We start from the raw sequence: 22,238 nt of genomic DNA on the forward strand, positions 1-22,238 counted from the left end.
AACAACCACCACGATATTAATAATAACACTAAAACAATAACATCAATGTATCTTACTTATATGTCTATCTCTATATCTTTCACTGTTAGCCATATTTAGTTTGTTTGTGTACATCTCATTGGTGCTGTGGTTTTTCAGCTGGCGCTCAGTGAATTTTTACACAGTCTATGGTGAATTCCCAAGGAGGATGATTGACGTGAGATCTGCTGACGAAGGCTGGCTCGAGGGAGCAAGTTAGAAAAGCACAGCTGCAATAGACAGGAAACCATGTGGCATTGCTTTGAAAATAAAAGTGGACTCTCTCAGGGGGACAGACCATAGATATATATGGGTCAGACAGCCTAGCTTCATTGCGCTCGCACGTTATGGATAAACACATGAAAGCATATCAGATACATTGATTAAAACGAAAAAACTGAATAGTAATAATGTCTCTGGCTGTAAGTAACTCCTCTGTTGGCCATAGCCCACTATATTCAAAATCCAAGTGTGTGTGTGTCCATCATCCAATAAGGTGTGTTTTAGTAGTTTGTATACTTGTATAATCAACAAAAAGAGTAAATATTGAAATAAGAATATATTACTCTTCGATTTGATTGTGTTATATGAACTCTTATTTTGGAAAAAAAGACCGGAAGTTGAATGTATGAACGCAATTGTCTTGACAATTCTCGAGGGTAAATCAACCAGAGGGACTGCGAAGATTATATCAAGTGGATGTAACTCAGTCTCTGATAATGAGGCTGTATTGAAAAGAGTAAGTTGGACTTAATATAGTCAATATGTATCGATAATTAGGTCGTAAGTAGCTTTCACAGACACTTTGCGGTCTTTCTGCTTCAGGTCAGGCAGGACTGTCATCTCCGCGCACTGTCACTTGTTGGACTTGTAATAGAACATATCAATTGTTGTGTTTTTGCCAAAAACTATTCATTTTTTACATTTTAAAACGGTAAGAAAACTGAGTCCAGCAAGCAAATTAAAGTTATATGTGCTAACTCGCAGGTGGTGGCATAATGGAAATCTACTGAGTTTAACGACAACTGCGGATTTTTGGATCCCAGCTCGAGCACCGCTATCATCTGAAGTTGGAAATCACTGCAATGACTGACTCCTCAAAACCTCCTTTAGGGTAAGTACTTAAATAATAAGTACAGAATAATCAAATTAATTCAAGTTCAATATTATCCCTCCGATGGTTTGTGTAACTCAAAATGAACTGTTTAGTTAATCTAGCCTGGGTTTGACTGCTAAAAAACGATGCGCACATTTAACGGAACATTTGTCTACTCTGCATTATATGCGCAGATCATCACAGTCCACAAACAATATCTCTTGTTTGCGGTTCTCAGTGTGAAGTTTCTCGTGACACTACACATAGCCTATAACGTGTATTACCATAATATTTTTAGTAAACGTTTACGACTATAATTGTGAGTAACAGTCCTTAATAACCGTAACTTCATTTGTCAACACTTGAAAAGCATGTGTGGTCTATATGTCAGTACTGACAACACAGAGAGTGTTCCAGCAGCAAGGCTAATCTGCTCTCCATTTGCCCTCTGTCTCTCTCTCACACACACACACACACACACACACACACACACACACACACACACACACACACACACACACACACACACACACACACACACACACACACACACACACACACACACACACACACACACACACACACACACACACACACACACACACACACACACACACACAATGAATATACAGCTCTGGAGCAGAGCATAGAGTAACAGTACAGTTGGTTTGGAGTGGATGGTAGACAGGCATGGCCTTTTTCTGTTGGAAAAACAACAGCAGTAACAACTGCAGGTGCTGTCCACAATGTGCTCATGATCTGTTGTTTGGGGTGTGGCTGGAGCTTGTGTCTCTGGTATGTTCATCAGCTGTTAAGACAACATGGTACAGTAGTGATGCTTTTTCCATTCATCCTATCTGTTCATCACATGTGTGGCATTTTTGGAGATTTGTCACCTGATCACATCAACAGATCAACCTTTAATCATCATTGACTGTACATTACATTTGATTCCACAGTATGCTACCGTTAAGAACAATGTCCATACAGTTGAACTCTGACTCGTCTGGTAATTTTCTCTTGATAGAATGGTCAAAAAGGACCCATTACAGCCTTCCATGGCCTACTTTGTCTTGTGTTATTACAATGGATATGAGTTAGCTAATGAGGTACTCACTGATAGGGTACATTGGGGCTTCTTATTTGATGAGATGTCAGACAAACGTGATGTCAGCATTGTTATTATTGTTTAAATATGTAGTTTTCTTGTGTCCTGCTGTCATTAGGCCTGTCACGATAACTTATTTTTGTTGTAAATAATTGCGACAAACAATATTCTTGTCATTTTAAGAAAATTTCGTACCACTGATATTACATAATATAATGTCATAAAAAGAGCGCTCTTTCAATGAGGAATTCACTTTTAATTCTTAACATCATGCATACATTTAAATTGGATTGGGAGAAAACAATGAAATAAAAAATAAATGGATAAAACCACACAAAATAAAAAGTAAATAATCATGGTAACACAAAGTATTATAATGGTTAACACAATGAGGAATACAGAGAAAAACAAAATTGCGTATGTGACGTACCATAAGTAAATAATATTTGATTGTGATGGGCCTTAAGACGACTCTACCTTTTCTATCTATCATGCTTGAGCTCTTCTGGACACTTTAAATAAATGTATCTATACTGTACTGTATGTTTGTAGTAAAGGCTCAACAGGAGTGTAGCGCAGATAATACATGTGTGTTCTTAGCAACACAAGTATGCTGTGATACTGTTTTGTTTTGAATTGAGGTTCGCTCTACTTCTCCCCTGATTTTTCAAGTAAAGGTCCCTTTAACCAGATACTCTTAAATACAGTGCTTCAGATACTAAAGAGCTTCTTGGCCAAATTACAAAGTCGTCTGGTTTCACAGTCAGCTGGCAGTGGACCAGAGATGCAGGTCAGTGTGTGACATTTCTGCCCACATAAATTACCATGATGACTCCCTTTGTGTTGTGATTTCTCTTTCGTCATCACACAGTGAGTAACTACTTTACACAGCATAGCCCAGCCCTAATGAAACACAGGTAATAAAAGATGCATGAAGTCAGTGACAATCAGGTGTGCGCATCAAAGCCTTGTGAGTTTATTTTGGTCACATGGTTCAGTCCCGATCAACCAATCAGACCCTGACGTAGACAAACACATTTTTTGCCATTTGTACACGCAGGCTAGGTGCATTTCTTTTTTCTACATATTTCCTCAAATCGTTCATAGAATACAAAAGCCCCAACCACTCTTAACATCCTGCTTTGTGTTGCCATCTGCCTCGCTGATGGTAGGTCAGACATTTGACGTTAAATGCATCTGTTTAGTTTTAAAACTCAACCACAGGAAGAGCGGGCTGGCAGATACCCCAGATAAATAAAGTATGGGATTACATATAACTGTCTGTTTAACCTGAGCACACACACAGAGATAAGTATTGGCTACCAACGGTCCTGTTAGCCTGTGTGCACTCATGAGCACTGCACATAGAGGGATATCAACACCAGTTGCTAGCTGCAGTGTAAATGCTCATCAATTTAAAGCTGTGCCCACTAGACTAAGATGTCAGTCTCACCCTTTGCATGTATGCCATGTGTGTCTGTCAGTCCATACTGTGTGTCTTAAAATAGTCTCAGGGAGAGACATTGTGCGATAATGGAATCCCTTAGTGCTGTGTCTTTTCCTGCTGAGGTCTCAAATTATGGGGCACTAGCTCCACACCCTATCTTTCACAAAACTCAATTTAGAAGTTAAGGTTCCTGCGGTCGGCCACGAGCTCGGCCGTGCTGACTCAGGGATCTTCCTCTCCTTTTTTTCTCTTTTTCTTGAAAGCTGTACTGTATTCATTTTCCGAAAAGAGGAAAATGTTTCAGTGAATGTGGTCACATCTGGAAATGTTGGGTTATTTTTATGATGGGTTAAATTGAACTCCTGTGAAAGCTGATATAGGCACAGAAGGAGTATTGGAGGCTATACATTGTTGGCAGCAGTACAGTTTGCATCTGGTAACGTCTGCATTCACTTCACAGGCTGGGCCTTCCCGTTTTAAATAGAAAGGGAGTGGATGCAATGCTTCCAAAAGCATGTTCTGTACGGGAGAAGTCTGAGCAAAGTACTCTTAGATGAAAAGTATACATTTTAACCTTTGCTCATTTTAAGTGTTTCATAAGAAAGAAACATGGCACAAGACTGCCTGTTAAAACTTTTGCATTCACCCATGTATGAGTTATTCCTTAAGTCGTTAATTAAATGTTTCCATCATTCACATTTTATGAGAACTTCCTCATCTTTAAGTAATGTGTCATAACCAATTCCAGCAACATCTAGTGTGGTTAATGAACACTAGGAATAATTACTAGGTCATTGGGCTCCACACATTAAAGCAGTACCAGCTCTCTGACTGTATTTACTCCAAAGCCGTGCCATGATACATCGGAAACATTTTAGACATCTAATCCGGCTGTATTAATAGATTGTTCTGCTCCTTAGGCCCGACTACATTTACCAACCTTTATTCTGCCTCTCTCTTTAGTGAAAGAAGCTGTATAGGTCATACCTTAACTAGAAAGCGTGCCTCGATCTCAAGTATCTAGGTACAGTGTATCAGTCTGTACTATTATTTTGCAGCTGCTACTGTATGGGCTGCTCAGATTTATTCCTGGAAGCCTGCAGTCATATGTTAGTCACTGTGGTATGTGGGTTTGTCAAGAGCGGAAGACAGACGGATCGCATGTGTGTGTGCTCAGATTGGACGGACTCCTCTCACACCATCTGAAGGCCATAGCAGAGGTATTGCCTGATAACGCTGAGGTGGCGGAGTGCTCTTTCTGTCGCACAAGTTGCGATGGTTTTTGAAGCTTTTTAACACCTCTGCTATCTTCTTTATTGACAACCACATTGTGCAACGGTAATCAGCTACAGGTGTCAAGTTGACAGAAGCTATGGAAACATGGCTGTTATTATGTGTTGGCTTTCCTTTAAAAGGGCATCAATGAATGCTAAGAAATATGTGTTTCGATGACCTGATGATTGGATGGTAAAAGAGCTTTCGCCATTCAAAATCCCTTAAATGTCTAGATTGGGTGAGGAAGACCTGACACATTTTTTATTAAAGGTTCCCACTTATTTGTGTTGTATGTTTTTCAAATCAAAGGATCCTTGGGTGCCCGTGAGCATCACCCGTAGAGCAACAATATCTGTTTTTCTTCTTGTTTCTCCAACCAGAGCTCGATCTAATTGAACAAGTTGCTTAGGGAATAGAGAACGGACTACCGTAATTATCATTTCCTGCTGTTATGTTTCTACATTCCATCTCTCCTTCCTTTTTCCTCATGTTAGACTCCACCAATCTACCTTTTTATATTCCCTTTCTTGTTGATTTTTGCCCTATGGGGCTTTTTGCCACCTGAGATTCCCTCTTGCCAACCTTCCTTATCCCTCCTTCCCTTTTTTCTTCTGTTCTTCTGAGTGAGATTCTCAATCAACATTGAGCTGATTTAAAATGTAGAGTGGCTGGATTTTTACATTTAGTGTAAAGAGCATTAAGAAAACATGGTTTTGTATTTTATTTAAGTCACTTCAAATCTACCTCCATGAATAAAGGTGGTTAGTAATGTCTGAATGGAAACAACTAGGATGTTAAGAAAGTAATGACAAATAAAATTCAAAAAGGTCTACAGAAGTGTCAGTCATATTTGATCAAATAAGGTCTTCAAAGGGATCTTTTTAAAGCTTCCTTGACAAAAGAGAGAAAAAGGCTTCCTGCTCCTATTTTTGGAGAATGATTATTGTCTGGGAACATGTCTCGTGTTAATCTGTCACTGCATGCCTCTGTGTCACTGGTCACAAGAGGACAGGAGGACTAGAGGAGGAAGTTGGGTGTGATGCTGTTACACTAAGTGGATTTCTCTCTTTTAAGTAGGTGTGAAACAGATACTCAGGGATCACAAGTTACTGACTCAGGCCCCGTCCAAACGGAGACGAAACGGAGACGAAAACGAACCGAATTCGATATCAAAAAAGTCTTCCGTCCACACAGAATCGGCTCAAGAAACGTGTCCGTCCACACGAGACCGCTTGACCCGCTGGAGATGGTGTAGTACATATACCGGGCCTGTAAGTGGCGCTGTACTTCAGTCACAAAATACACCAAAAGCTGCGAATAAGACCGATGACGATTATTATTATTACTGTATTATTATATTATATTATATTATTATTGTTGCTGATGGTTGTGGTAGAGGAGCTGTAGATTTTGCACTAAAATCTGTATCATGGTCAGTAGCGTCTGGAGCACGAACGCAACCCTGTGATCCGCCATTGTTGTTGTTGTTGTTGGTGAAACGCATCAGCAATGACAAGGGGGTGAGCAGCAGAGGTGGGGAGAGGCGGGGCTATGGCGTCATTGATTAAGGACATGACCGTATAGGGAGTACACACGGAGCCGCAAGTATTTCGTCCTCAGACCTACCCACTTTGGGAGCCGTTATCAAAGGGTATCGGATTTGGGCTCCGAATCCGCGTTTCCGTGTCGGCCTCGTGTGGACGAACCGTCTATACGATAGAGAACGTTAGCGGATTCAACTGATATTGTCTCTGTGTGGACGGGGCCTCATTCTGGCTGAGAACATTGGGAATACATTCTGAATTCAAACCCTTTAATAACTGGAAGGACTGTAAGCAACCTAATTGATCCAGAGGAGTACAAATTAATTTAGCACCTGAGGTGCGGTGTTGTTTTTAATCTCCCTGGGGTTGTTATGTTACTGTTGCTGATTCTGCACTCCTGTTGAACACATTGTGCTGAGCTCTCACCTGGCATGGATGTTATGGTGGACTTCCTCTGTAGTCATTATCATTGAGTAAGTTCACTTGGCATTGCAGTTGGGTGGTAATACGCATCAAGGCATATGCTAAATTGCTTGTGGGCCTATAGCAACTGTAAACAAACCCTTAAAAAACCTCTTATGTCTCCAATACTCACTTCTAAAACAGAAAGTCTTTCCCCTGCTTTCTGTGCCCCTGCTCCTTTCTCCTCCTCTCTCCGGGTCCCTGTGTGTATGCACCCAAAATCGACAGCTGCTACTAAACTGAGGTCTGCCCTCTTCTGCGCAGTCAAGTGGTGTAAATATAGGTTGCCATGGGGACACCATGACACCCAAGGGGGCATGCTGGCTATGTAGCAGGACAGAGAGAGTGGCTCAGGGTCCGGGATGTGTATCATTCACAATGTGTCCAATGCACACCAAGAGGTTAAAACTTAAGTGTGCACACAGACAAGTGTGCCTCCATGTAAGAGTGTGGGTGGGGTCACAAAGTGGCACTCAGGGATAAAACATGCTTACTTTGTTGTTGTTTCTACTGATGCACATCACTTAGACTATATTATAGGTTTGAATGATTATTAACTGAGGCCATTTTCTATATTCACATTTATATATCTTTATATAATAATTAAGCAATGTAAAAACAAGCTAAACATTTTTTTAAAGGACATTGTTTGCAGTATTTCCTAAAATAGTTTATTTGTATTCTCTTGAGTTGCCAAGTTATATTCTTTTAAATTACTACTACCTTTATTTAGGACTATAACCCTTTAACTGCCGGACCAAGAAAAAAGCTATGGAAAAATTATTTTGTTGCATTTTCTTATCAAATGGGCCACAAATAAGCACAAATACATTTTTTTTTTGACTGACCACACAGTTTTGTTTTTATGAGCCTCTACCAAATGGTCGAGCTGGCCTTCTATGGTAAAAGTACATTTTCAACAATCATCATATACAGTACAGTATCAAACTCAAATAAAACACAAACTCAAAAACATTTGTTTCTTTTATGGAAAATGAGCAATATATACAACCAGATGTATTCATAAAAGATAATAAATTATAATTGTAAAAAAAATAAAATGGAAAAAAATCATGTAAAGTGTTTTTCATGATAAAAAAAATACTTGCTCATCTTACTGTATATGCTGAATTGGCCTAACAGGAAACCACTGGCCTAACAGCAAATGTCTATATCCTGTCTTGGCCTAATTTGCTCATCTGTGTGCAATTTTGGGCTGAATGCCATGCATGAAAGGTGCTATATAAATTATTATCACTGTTTCACTCTGAGACTCATAAGGCAGTACTATATTTAGTAATATTACCATGAATCTAGCCATTTATTTACCATATTTTATACCATATAAAACATCTCTGAAACTCTGAAAAAGTCGTATTGCTAGCTTACCAATAAAGGCCAATTTTTAGCATTGCCAACTTTCTCAGTTGAAGCTATCTGAAGGGCATTCTGTTTGAACCACAGTGACATCTAGAGGTTGTTTTGTGCATAACATGTCAACCAAATGGTAGAGCTGGCTGAATCAGATGAAGTTCAACTTTGTTTTTGTTTTTTTCAACAAGATATCAAGACGCGAAATGTGCTCTACCAAATGGTGGTGCTGGCAGTTAAAGCGATAAGGCACAAGAAATAAACACACTATTTTGTTAATATGCAATACTGAGGCCAGGAAAAGGCTAGTCACTGTGACCTTTTTACCTGTGCTTGACTATGGTGATTTGATTTATATGAATGCACCTGCCAATTGCCTGGTCAAGTTAGATGCTGCGTATCACAGTGCACTGAGATTTGTGACAAACTGTAAAGCATTAACCCATCACTGTACCCTGTATGCAAGGGCTGGTTTGCCTTCACTAACTGTGCGGAGGCTCAGTCACTGGTACATTTTTATATACAAAGCCATGTTAGGGAAACTTCCATCCTACATCTGCTCCCTGATCTCACGGCGAATTGTAAGTGGCTACTGCCTGAGATCGCATGCTGTAGTTTTATTAAATGTGCCAACTGCTAGGACTGTCTTAGGGAAGATAGCATTTAGATGCGCAGCTCCACTGTCTTGGAATAGTCTACAATTGAAATGGAAACTGAGCAATCTGGTGCCACTAAATATTTTTAAAGCTCGGTTGGATGCTACTCAATCGGAAGCTGTTGGTACCTGTTCATGTGGATAGTTATGTAAATTGTAATCCCTGTAATGATGCTGTATGATATCATTTTTGTTGTTCTGTTTATGTTTTTATGTTTACTTGAGCAGATCTCCCTTGAAAAAGAGATCAATGATCTCAATGGGATACACCTGGATAAATAAAGGTTCGAAATGAAATGAAATACGAAAAAAGTGTCATACGCATTAGACCATTACACTTTTTAAAACGTTTCTGGGATAAAATTGATATAAAGTCCTTCTATCCTTAAATTATTCCAGGGGACAAGGGCAGTTTATTTAAACATATGTGTTTCCTTGTTCTAATCTCTGGGATGGACCTCTGTAAAAGTAGATATTGATTTGTTTTTATTTATTTAAAATGCACAAAACTTGTCATAGTAAAACTAGGTCAGTTTGTGATGTGCCCAAATAATCTGCAGTGTTTCAAGTTGGTTGTCTTCATTAGAGGATAGTGGCTCTTTGTTTTAGTACTCCTATTGTCTGAAACTGAACAACAGACTCATCAGAAAGAAGCCCCGTCTCTGAATGGGGACACGTCTGTCTGTCTGTCTGTCTGCCTTATCGGCTGTCTCTCTGCCTGACTTACTGACTCGATGAGTCTCTGTCTGCTGGTATAAGTCATAGTTCAATCGACTCCCATCTGCAGCAGATTTAGTTGTTTACAGTACAGTGATACTGTAGGTATCACTGAAAGACTGACCATTTTTCCCCAAATTGTAACTGGATCCTTATGAAAGTGATGAAAAGATCACAAACACAATAAGCAACTTATATTTACATGAGTTAAGGTGCGAGGGAACGATTTAAAGAAAATGGGTATAACAGAAAAATATTGCTTGACAAAAAAGTAGGCCACTTGCAAATGGAATTTATTTTGGTGGTGGTTTTGCTGACAGAGCACAGTTCAGAGCATAAACTAATATATTCCATTATTTGTATAGCCTACCAGAGTGGGAACATTTAGGCCTTGTTTCCATGGCTGGGATCAACACAGTATGGGATTACAAATAACTGTCTGTCACTTACAGTTACTTCCTCTCAAAGCAAATCCTCTAGGTAGTCTCCTGTGTGTCTGAGCAGTGTTATGTCATTTGACTTGTCAAATAACAACAGTAATCTGAGTGTGACATTGATGGATTTGCATTTTGAATGCAGTCCGACGCCATTCGCTGTGATCTTGCCAAACCTGTCATTTGAAGGGAATTACATTTTTGCCTACATCCTGGAACCCTCAGACACCTTTTCCATCTCTTTATTGACGCTCACACACCCAGGCTCTGCAACTGTGCCTTGATCAGTCAGCACAGTAATAGTAGGGTCAGGGAGGAGGCAGCCTTAAGTACACACACTCACTCTTACTGCAGTTAGACACACAAACGTGTACACACTCCGACTAATCATTAAAGAGGCTAACAGACAGACAGCAGTAGGATGTCGGCTGCCTATAGGCCTATGTCTGCCTATAAAGGTATAACAGGTATAACAGTCTATAAACATTACACTTATAGATACTCTTGTCAGGGTTGAGTGAAGCAGGCAGGACCCAAATGCAGATTTAACAGAAAATACCTTTATTTCAAGGCTACAAGTGAATATACAGAGCCCTCCCCCGTGAACACAGTCAACAACAAACAATAATCTCACAACGACAGACAGACAGAAAAAACAGAACTTAAATGCACACAAGACTAATCACACAAACAAGACACAGGTGAGGAGGGAGGAGAAAACACAGGGGCGCGAGGTGAACACAATCAGGTAATCACGTAGCAGGGAACACAGAGACAAGAAGCAACAGGCAAGACGGGGGTGAACACTTTTCTAAATAAAACAGGAAACCAAAGACAGATCGAGACATGACAAGACCCAGCACAGACAGATCGTCACAACTCTATTAATTCACTCGCTAATAATAGCATATATATTTGACAACAACCAAACATTCACCAAATGCTTTGTCAGACTATAATTTTGTTGATAACTAAGTGTTAGTTAAAATATTTCCGTGTCCAACCAATTACTGTTTTATTTAGTCAAAACCTTAATATATCTGCTTCGGTATGCCTTTTTATGGAACTTTCCATAACTTAATTATCTTTGTTGAAGCATCCTTTCAATAAACTCTTTGCAGGGTAAGAGGATATAAATAAAATACCAACATCTGCAGCTTTTCACTTGCTCTTTGTGGGTAAACCATTAACAAATGTAAACCCCCAATAAGTATATTTGTTGTTGTATCTAAACTGTGGACCAAAAACTCAACTTACTGTGTAGTGTGTACTCTCTTTATTTTAGCCTCTCACATGTTGTCATGGGTTTTTTAGACCGAATTAGTCTATAGAAACTTTTAGTGCTTTAAGAATAATTCAGCATCTGTTTGTTTGGATTCCTCCTTTTGCAACTTAAAAAAAAACACATTTTGATGCTATAAACACCTTAGGCCTGAGCATTTAAAAGAGGGACGTGAAATAAAGATATCTTTGATAATGCTGTTTAGTCAGGTGAAAAGAGCTGAGAGGTTCCGAAAGGTCCATTAGTAACCTGTGTGTGTTTGTGTGTTTGTGTGTGTGCACGCTTGTATGAGCTTGTGTGTGTGCGTGTGTGTGAGCCCATTTGTAACTCGGTCCCTGCAGCAGCTCAGCACTTATTGCCCCCCTGTGCCGGAGCAGGGTTTCCTGCTTTTGGTTCCCTGCTTCTCCTTTACTCTCACACTCCTTCTGTCTCTGTTGAGACTCGCTCATTCTAACTCTGTGGGAGACGGAGCTTTTCCTAAAGGGGGCTTTGTGCGTGTCTGCGAGCGGGAAGGAGAGAGAGGGAAATGTAATGGTGAGACAAACAGCAAGCGAGAGGCAGAGGATACTAGCTGACTGTGTTAGACCTGGATGAGGCCCAGTAGCACAGATCCACAGAGCCCATTTCTGTTAACCTTTGAAAAAACAGACTGACAAGAAAAATATAAAAACATCATCCTTATACAGGTTCTTATTCCTCCTGAAAATCAATTTGTTCTCTTTATTTTTTGTGATAAAACTGCGCCTTAAGTCAGGTCTCATGCAGTTGGTGATTATACATGATCCACACTGTGATTTGACAAACCATAAAGTATAGTCTGTCATTCCCATGATGTATTACCCCCTGAAAACACTGTGCATTGCATAATAAGTCAATGACATTATAGGTGTTGTGGGCGAGGGTTGGTTGTTAATGGTTAACTTCAGTCAGGTTAGAGTCCGCTCACTGTGCTAGGTTCACGGGTATTCTTCCTTTAGTCGGCAGGAATACCTCGTAGGAAACTGGCTAGTACACACATTCTCTCTGAGAGGGTGTGCCTATTTCTTAGAACTGGATTTATAAACAGCTTGATATAAAGCTGTTTGGGAACACTTCATCAACACAAGGACATTTTGTACGTGAGTGGAATATTATTATGATACCTAAAGCTAATATTTGTGCTGCGAATACAGAAAGGTAGTGTGTGCTATAGAAAAGCAGTTTGTCATCGTTAGCAGAATGAAGTGTTTGATTCCTGTCCAATCAGCTGTCTGTGTCGGGCTAAGTACAGTTTGTGTGCCGAGGTCAGGTGTGCAGATAGGAGCATTTGGTCGCCGGCATGTCATTGACATCTGCCACATCCCCACCCATGTGAACTGTAGTTTGTGTGTGGTTTGCTTTCTGGGTATTTTTTGTTTTCATAAATTATGCCTGGAACTTGAGCCAACCAAATGGCCTTGCTAACATTTGAATTTTATCAGATGTTTTCAGTCGCTGTTTTACCAAGGAAAGGACTCTTTCAACTTAGTCAACCTAATGTCCACGTTGAAGTATTACTGATTGATAACATTCACTGGGCTTGTCTTAAATAAACTGCTCAGGTATTGAAGAATAATCAAATAAAGGGAAGCTATTGGTGTGGAAGTAAAGGTCATTAACAAACATTGATTTAGTTTTGTTAAGCATGAGTACTAAGAGTGATGTTACTGTATAGAGGGTGTTATTATGAATAGTTAATTATTATTCAGAGGAGTGTTAGGAACAGATTGAATAAGCAGCTGCTGAGGACAGGATCATATTGACAACCAAAAGGATCGGCTCAGCATATCTGTGTGCTGTTATGTAATCTAAGTGAAGAGAAAGCTTGTGTCACCAACAGAATCACAATCATGGGGTCTGTTCACAAGCCTGTTAAAATTGACTGAACTCATGACAAACAGAAATGTTTTTTAAAAATTTGAAATTCTTTGAGTGAATAAAATTGAGTCAGGATGTGCATCAGAAGGATAGGCTGGCTCAATAAACGCGTCATGTGTCCTTTTAGGATCTGATAACAGTAAATATGATATGTTATAAAACTCAGATCTTTACCCTGCATAAGCCATACATGGAAAACCCTAATAGAATGTAGGAAACTCAATCAAGCATCTGAAAGTTAATCATGTCATCCTCTAATTGTCTCATTGTCATCTCTCAGGAAGAGAATGAAGGCCCGTGCCCCGCCCCCGCCACATGTCCCTCTACCCGCCCCACGCCACATCTTCAGAAACGCTGTACCTGATGGGGGAGGGACATCAGACATGAACGCCAAGGAGAACCTGCTGAGGCCCACTGTGGATTTACAGCTCACCCTCCCCCAGGGACACCAGACTGCTGTCACTGAGGATGGAAGGTGAGAGGGCAATCCATCAAATTCTTCATGAAATAATGTGCTGACCCTGGCCAGACAAAGCATGAGACCCGTTTGTTGCCTGTTTTGGTTGCTGTGCCATGGGGCCTTGTCAAGGGTCCCATTCCCAGTCTCAGCACAAGCTTCAGCCGGGATAGTTGCCAGACGAAGGCTCCCTGCCAAAGCTCCCTGCCCCTAATGAGGTTCTCTCTTTTGGGGCAGAAAATCAGGGATGCCTCCTTATTACAGAACGACAAGGTGGTCTTTTAGAACCATAAACAAACTTTAGTCCAGTAGGCGTCACTGTGCTACTTTTTAAAAGTAGTAAAAGTAAGGTGTTTCCCTTTTCTTACTAAACAGGGGCATTTCTACACATAAAAATCGTGGCTTTTTATTAACCATTTCAGATTGCCTACAGTATCATTCCTTAAATCTATTTATAGGTTTATGTTAGCATCGTACTCTTAATCATGTTGGAGAATGGAATGTATGATAACACATTAAGGCTTCAGATAGGCTGTGTTGACACTTCCTCTTCTGACAACATCATAGCCTGGGATAGTTCATGTGTTCAAAGATAAGATAAGGCCAATGTATCATAAACACACGTGTCATAAATATCAAATGCTAAATAGAAAAATCCCCAACCATTTATTGTGTGAGCATTGACAGTCACACAAAGCCAATTAAGTTAGCAATACCTGCTTTGAATACAGCAGACGTTTGGTGCTCAGATTTAAAAACAATTTATTTAGTTCAAAACATTTTGTGATTGTGTAGAATAATACATAACAAATGTTATGCCTTTTGCATGATCTCAAACAGATGTCCCTGTAGTGCTACTCATCATTATTCCAACATTTTATAAGCAGGACTGCAGTTAAACAGCAAAGTAAGGTAAAAATGAACACTAATTGGCTCTGTAAGATGCCTTAATGAATCCCTCTTGTGAACCATGGGGGGTTTACCGGTTGACAAGTTATTTTTGATGAACATACCATCTTTAAAATCATGTAAAGAATCACATAGTGACACAGGAGCCGGTTCTGCTGATTCCAGATTGTCGTCTTAGTTGTAGACTGGGTCCATTTGTAGTGATCGTCAATGGTGTCCTTTGTAGTGGTATCTCTCTCACTTCTGTCATCTGATCTGGCTGTTCCCAGAAAACATTGGAGACTGTCCCTCGGTTTCTTTATCTGAGGATTGACAGGTAGTACTGCAGGCCTCCCCATCAGCTGCACACAGACACACGCACAAAGCAATGAAGAAGACCTCAGAGCTTCTACTGTGGCTTAATGGACATAAGTAGTTCATCATAGCACAAGTACTCTGCAATTTGCCTGTCATTATATCTCGATGCCACTTGTTTTGCCCCTGCCTTTTTATTGTTTATGTCTAGATAAATCATGCAGATTGAATCAGAATGTGATAAATGGCTTCTCTGCTACAGTATCTGTTGGTGTTTTGGTATTTGTTTCCCTTGCAGAAGTTAGACCATTTTATACAACTTCTTAACAAAGACATACATTAAGACATATATTTTAAAACATCAATTTATGCCATTGTTGCATTATTTATTATCAGAAAATCTGTCACCTAAATGATTAGTCGACATTCTGTTGCAGCTAAACTTTCTTTTGTCCTTATAATTCTATATTTGTGTAAGATTTCTCAATTTGTACTTTTTAAGATTTTACAATCCTGTCATCATCAGCCAAAAACAAAAAATAAATATACAAAATAATTAAGACAAAAATACACTTTTAATCTTATTTTTTTAGTACTATACTACAATATATCTGTGATAACATTTGGGAAGCGAATTCATTGAGGGATTTCATGACTTTTGCGGCTTCTACCCCTGGACCAATGACACGAAAGAAAATGTTTATTTCTCAATAAGGCTCATTGTCAAAGTTTTTAATTTACAAAAATCAGCCATGCGCTGATAGTTAGCGACACGCAGTTTAAGTGAAATTATAGGTGTCAGCAAAGATCACGGCATATTGTATCCATAATACTGTTTCTCTTGTCTGGTTTAATTCCTACATACATGTTATACTTCCTTTTTAACTCAGCCTCTATTTTGTGTTCTAGAAGCACAAACAACATTTAATTCATGCCACATAGAGCGTGTTTGTGTTGAAAAATCATTAGCGCATCATCTTAAGTGTTGCAATTTATTGCCAAACAAAGGTGCTATAAGCACTGAGTGAATTCACCTGTTGATGTTCAAAATCCTATTCTTTGTGTGTATCAAGAAGTCTTTTGTCGTATCAAGTTATTACTACTCTCCTAAGCAGAACAAAAGCTTGTTAGGCATTGTAACCTTATATTTTTCTCCTTCCTCTCTGTCTCCCTCCTCATCTCCTCCTGTGGTTCTTTCTTCCTCTTACCCTCCTCCCCCTCTCGGTCCCTCCCCCCCTCTCCCTCTCTCAGTAAGGCTCTGATGGACCTGCTGGTGGAGCAGTGCAGCCGTCACCACCTGAACCCAGCGCTGCACACCCTGGAGCTGCTGACGCCCGAGGGCCACTCTTTGGGGTTCAAGCCCAACGCACTGCTGGGCTCCCTGAACGTGGCCTGTGTCCTCATCAAGGAGAAAGTCTGGGAGGAGAAAGTGGTGCGCAGACCGGCGCCCAAAGTGCCAGAGGTGAGTCACAGCAGAGCCTGATACCTCCATATGGATGTTCTTTTTTCGTTATTTGTGTTTTTTTTTTATTATCATTCGCTGTTGGCGCCATGCTAGGTGGCAGCGTGTTACAGCAGCTCCCTGTGTCTTATCGATTTTTGCCTTTTATAATTTGTAATGTGCAATGCCTTGTTTTGTTTTATGCTGCTGCAACGGAAAAAAATCCCAAATTGGGATTAATAAAGTACATCTTATTTTATCTTATTAAGGATTTTGTACGAGTTACAGCATATTGGATTGTTGGACTTGAATTGGATTCTTGTGTTTTTTTTTATAGACAGCTAATGTTTCAACTAATTATTATATATGAAATAAGAGTGTACATCCTATGTTTTTTGTAATATAGATTATTTATAGTCCAGAATGCTAGTGATAGCATATAATAGTTTGGAGTCTGCATGTCCTATAGCTCCTCACCCTGTAGCCCTATGTAATGTCCGCCCCTCCCCTCTCTACCTTTACCTCTGACTGCTGGCAGAAAGCAAGGCCAGAGAAACCTGTAAGGGCCAATGCTAAGGTAGGAGGACAATTGGGATTTACTGGCCTAGCATGACATTGGACGTGGTTCTTATACACCGGTTTTTCAGTCTTAAGTGTGTCTGTTTTGTTTTTATATTTCTCTACGTCTCACTGTGCTATTACAAACTTATTTCTAATGAGCATTGCCCTCTCTTGTTTTCTCTGCCTCTCCTCAGCTCTCCTCCTACAGTTTGAATATTTGATGAGTGCCTTACCTTTAGTTACCATGCATTATTTCTTTGCTCTTCTCAGGGCTCACTGGCTGCTCTCTCTCCCTTTGACCCCGTCTGGCCTCTAGCCAGCGGCTGACGCTATTTCGGACGCTTCTGTCAGTCATCCTCGTTCTCTGTATTTTCATTGTAACCCTAGTCTGAGTGAAATACTGAACACTCAGCGGTCAGTTACTAGAGACGCATGTTGAACTACATTGTATAAAAGTTAGAGCTATTTCTAAATTGAAATGAGCAGGTTAGACATAATGTAATCAGAATACCTTTATTCGTCATACAGAGGGGAAATGTATAGGGGTCTAGGGAGGAGTGGGCTGCCATTATGCATGGCGCCTGGGGATTACAATATAATTTTTCAGTAAATCAGTGGCAGGCAGACTTTAGCTCAGCAAAACGAGCAACAACAGCATGACACATTACCCTGGTAAAACAGAAAAAGTAACAATGACAAACAGTACTTTATAATAATTCAATCAAATCTAAACAATGTTTTTGGATATAACTGCACTAAATTGGTGCAGTTGGCTTTTCTTTTACTCTGTGCTGTCATCTACAGCAGCATTTTGACTGTGAAACTCAAAACCTTCTGGAGAAGTGCTTTCATGAATTTGAAGCACCATTGACACATACAAATGAATGTCCCTCTACTTGAAAAGTCACTGAGAAGCCACTAACTGAAGAGGCATTTTATGAATTCCTGACTTCAGATTGTGTTTTTATAGAGGCTGATGTACACCACTCAGTGATAAAGACTGTACAGAGTGGCACGTCTGTTCTCAATAATAGAACACTATGTAATGTGTGGGAAGGAAGACATCAATGCTGCGCCCACACACACATCCTAGATCACATGTATAAATGTAAACACATATGCACAAAACTTGCTCATTCTTTGTCTATTAAATATCACTTTTTCCGTCAGCAACCAAAGTCTAATCTTAAGTTACCCATTGTTGAAGTTTCCTTGCCTTCTCTCTATCTCTCGCTGCCTCGTATTTTTACATTACATATGCTGACTACTCTTTGGTTTTTATGTTTAAGATGTATTTATTGATATTATGATGGTAGTCATTGAACTGCCTAAATAATCAGATACATTATATCTGTGCTCGGTCAGTCAGTAAGCTTTGATTATATTTGTCTAAATTCTAACATGAAGGCAAAATCTTTCTTTTTATTTATGTAGATATGTAGCCGGCATGGGACCTCCACTTCTCTAGCTTTCTACTTTCCACTGCATGGAGAAACAAATATCTTTAAGAAAAGGGATTCCTCCCTAAGTAGCATTTTACTTCATCCAGTCTGACATTCTGTCTAACTGTTTCCACCCGTCTCCCCTCTCTGTATCAGAAAACCGTGCGTTTGATGGTGAACTACCACGGCAGCCAGAAGGCAGTGGTGCGGGTCAACCCGTTGGTGCCGCTCCAGGTTCTGATACCAGTCATCTGCGATAAGTGTGAATTTGAGCCGGCACATGTCCTGCTCCTGAAGGACGGCATCAGTCGCCACGAGTTACCGCTGGACAGATCTCTGCTGGACCTGGGGCTCAAGGAGCTCTACGTACACGATCAGAGTCTAGGTAATCCTCAACTGCTTGATTCCGTCTATTTTCTGTATCTGTGTATCAAATTCATTATATTTCAATTTACTTAATATTTAATACAACCGTCCATTAAAACTATAGCAGATCCACATTTCTAATAATAAACTGATTAGAAATAGGCGGTTTATGGGAACAGTGTTTTTTTTACATCATAATTGATTTTATAAAGATACTTGAAATGAAATCACTTGTGGGGGATGTATAGAGCACAGTCTTGATTTATGCTAATGTTAGTAAACTAATTCAAGCAGATAAAGACGTCAGCATGGACACTGATAGGGGACTTGGCTCGTCCAGCCTTTGTGTCATTTTATCAGATGTTGGCCTGGTAATTAATATCATCCTCAATTAGTCAAGCATATTATATTAATCAACTACAATGTCTTCATAAAAAACGTGTATGAATCTGTATACAAACAGAAACAGTGAAGATTTAACCTTCCCACAAATGTGACAGCTTTATTTTTAACCACCATATAACGACAGTGGTATGTAGCAAAGGTTTAAATGCATGGTAAAAATAAAAAGAGAACTTATGTAATTTTTTTTCATTCTCTATCATGTGTACAGAACAAAGGGTGTGGTGCTGCACTGGAGACATGTTAAGCTAGGAAAGTATTTTTAGGACAGACATGTGAGGATATTCACATTTGTCCCAATAATTAGAAATGGTGTTTTTTTCGCAATCAGTAAAAACAATCTCCTGTCTGCCCCTCTAACCCTTTCACAGACGGGTTCAGGAGGAAAGCAGATTTTCAGTTAGTGGACAGAAAGTTTAACATCAACTGTTTTTACTCACCGTCAACACATTAAACCAGAGTTTCAGTTTCAAATCTGTGAAGAGACTCAAAGACCCTGAGTCTAAACAGGAAGCAGTGCACAGTATGGATCCAATGCAAATCCAGCCAGTAGCAGCTATCTAAACAGACTCCAGTGCTATGAGCCACAACCAGAATAACATTGTATTCTGTTTGCTGTACAGCATGGCATGCATGTTGACTTAGAGTTGTATGCAAGCAGTCAATAATATTGTAACGAGCAGCAACGATAGCCTGTTGTTTTTCCAATTATATTATTTTCAACATGAACCATGGTAAATACAGTGTATCCCTTCTGGGTACTATAATTGTAAATCATTATCCTACAGTATCTTGTAGGAAGTTGAGTTATGGTCTAAGATCTGATAATAGGCTCATTACCATAGTAACAGCCCACACCCAGTGGTATTTATAGATATTGTATTTGTCCCAGAGGGTGATCTCAGAGGGAAAGCTGGTGGCTTGTGGTAATTAAGGAAATGTTCAAGAACATTTAGAACCTTTTGCAATTGTTAATGGTCAAATACTATAACATTTAGTTATAGTATGGTATTCCACCGTTCACTGTTATCATGAAGTACACGTTGTTTATCAAGGAGAACATTCAAATTATGGTTACATTTTTCGTATTTGTTTAGTGGAATGCTGCCTGCTGTGTTGTGTTGCTGCAAAAGTTTAAATACAGATTCATTTATTGTATTCCATGAAGGTCAGTTATCCATAAATGATTTCATTTGTTTTAAACCTTGTCATGTTTTCCAGTTCTCCAGCCTAAAATGGCTTCTGCTCCTGCTCTTAACTACTCAGGTATTAGTCATGATACGTTTTGTCTTCCTCAGTGTTTCTAATTCCAACTAAATGTAGCTGTGTAACCCAATGTCCTGCTGCTTGCTTATTAACCCTGCTTTGTTGCTTTTCATTTGACATGCATTTTTGCTTCTTAGCCACCTATCATCATATACATAATGTTATGTTTCTAATGTTATTGTAATTGTTTTCCTAGTCATAACATTATCAGTGCTGTGTATTCTGAAATTACTTATATTTAGCTGAGTTTGCCTAGTTTATTTTGGAATCCAAACAACCCAGTAGTATAGTTGTTTGATTTAATTTCAAGGTTAGTTTACTTTCCCTCCCTGCCCTCAAGCCAACAGTGTTATCATGACACATTCTTACTTACTGCTTTGTAGACGCTGAAGGTTACATAGACAGTGGAGCTCTTTGAGATAAATGAAGCTATAGCGCCCTCTGCTGAGAAAACCCAGTACATGATTATGTTCAGTTTGTGATTATTGAACACAGGTGCAGTATGTATGTTGACCAATCCATAATGTTTTAAAATGACAAATTAAAGTATGCAAATATACAATACAACAAATGTATTGGATATCATATGGATAAAACTCAATTAAATACACGTGAGTGTTTTACAGTGTTCTACTTCCATGGGGATCCCTCACTGAATTCTGTTGTTGCCCTTACTAACCAATGCATGCTGGGATCATAACAGTTACTAACAATCTAATTTTTCTGAGATTGAACCTAACTTATTTTTCTTTTTCTTTTATGACACATTGAAAGTATCTTGTCCAACTCCTCTCCTTCTGCTCTTCTTTTTCTTTTTGTAGAGTCCATCCGCTCTAATACTGACAGTTTGGGCAGAGTAGAGAAGAAAGGCCTTCTGGGTATCTTCCAGTTCAGCAAGAGGAAAACAAAGGTAAGACCAGATCTCTGTTGCTGATATGTTTTTTTATTAATCCGACCCTTGAAAATCTTATTTTAGCAGTGTAATTCTGTTTTATTATCATACCTGACATTGGCTATAAATACAGATTATTAGAGAGTTAAGAGCAGCATGAAAGTCATCATAACTCTCAACAAAGTTTAGCAGTGACTCATTTGCACATGAGGACTATGAGATGGTGTAACATTTTCCAAACTATCCTTGAGTGGTGCATGCAAATAATAGATATTCTTGAATGCTGCATGTTAGCTGTGCCCTCCGTTTGCAGACAGAAACAACATCTATGGACATGGATGACTGTGACACACAATCCGATGTAAGTATTCCTAACACATCTGTGTCCATTGTCCAGATGTGATAAGTGAAATCAGAGAAGGATTAGTTTTTTTGTTATCTCACCTTCTGATCATAAGCTATGGGTGGACAGAATAACAGGAACATATTTGAAATGTTTTACAATCCAGAACAAACTACTAACTAACCTCAAACATTACCACATGGTTGGATCAATAATTGAGTTGCATCCATAGAATAAATTGGACAAGCTAAAGGTATTACTTAGGTCAGTTTGTTCAAAGGGATCCTGTTGTTATGTCCATTTATTGCATGATTGCTAATCATCAAACTCGAAAGATTCTATTTCTTTTTTAGAATTAAGCTTTAAATGTCTGCCATCATATTTTTCTTTACTAAATCACCATTTGTTATTGTATGAATATAATTTATGCAAGCAAATATATCAATATTATATCATTGATATGATATGAGACTGGACTGTTGTCATTTGAACACATCACATGTGTTATATTTTGGACATTTTGTGGTCTTAATGATAAATTACTTAATTGTTTAAAGAAT

At 39.2% G+C, this 22,238-nt stretch overlaps 1 protein-coding gene across 4 annotated transcripts; it reads left to right on the plus strand.

Annotated features, from left to right (window-relative positions):
* Positions 1 to 645: 645 nt before the first annotated feature.
* Positions 646 to 21,753, plus strand: LOC307045744 (protein cordon-bleu-like). Of its 4 annotated transcripts, XM_079691668.1 has the most exons (8): positions 646 to 757; positions 1,006 to 1,132; positions 13,586 to 13,780; positions 16,217 to 16,427; positions 18,566 to 18,794; positions 20,399 to 20,443; positions 21,265 to 21,353; positions 21,649 to 21,753. In XM_079691668.1, the coding sequence occupies exons 2-8, from the start codon at positions 1,104 to 1,106 to the stop codon at positions 21,736 to 21,738; spliced, it is 888 nt and encodes a 295-aa protein (XP_079547794.1). In that variant the 5' UTR covers positions 646 to 757; positions 1,006 to 1,103; the 3' UTR covers positions 21,739 to 21,753. The 4 variants fall into 4 exon arrangements, with proteins under 4 accessions (XP_079547794.1, XP_079547797.1, XP_079547796.1 ...); XM_079691671.1 differs by lacking the exon at positions 20,399 to 20,443; XM_079691670.1 differs by lacking the exons at positions 646 to 757; positions 1,006 to 1,132 and adding an exon at positions 12,389 to 12,527.
* Positions 21,754 to 22,238: the final 485 nt, after the last annotated feature.

Source organism: Notothenia rossii (assembly GCF_949606895.1).
Source record: "Notothenia rossii genome assembly, chromosome: 7".
In the NCBI taxonomy this organism is placed as follows: domain Eukaryota; kingdom Metazoa; phylum Chordata; class Actinopteri; order Perciformes; family Nototheniidae; genus Notothenia; species Notothenia rossii.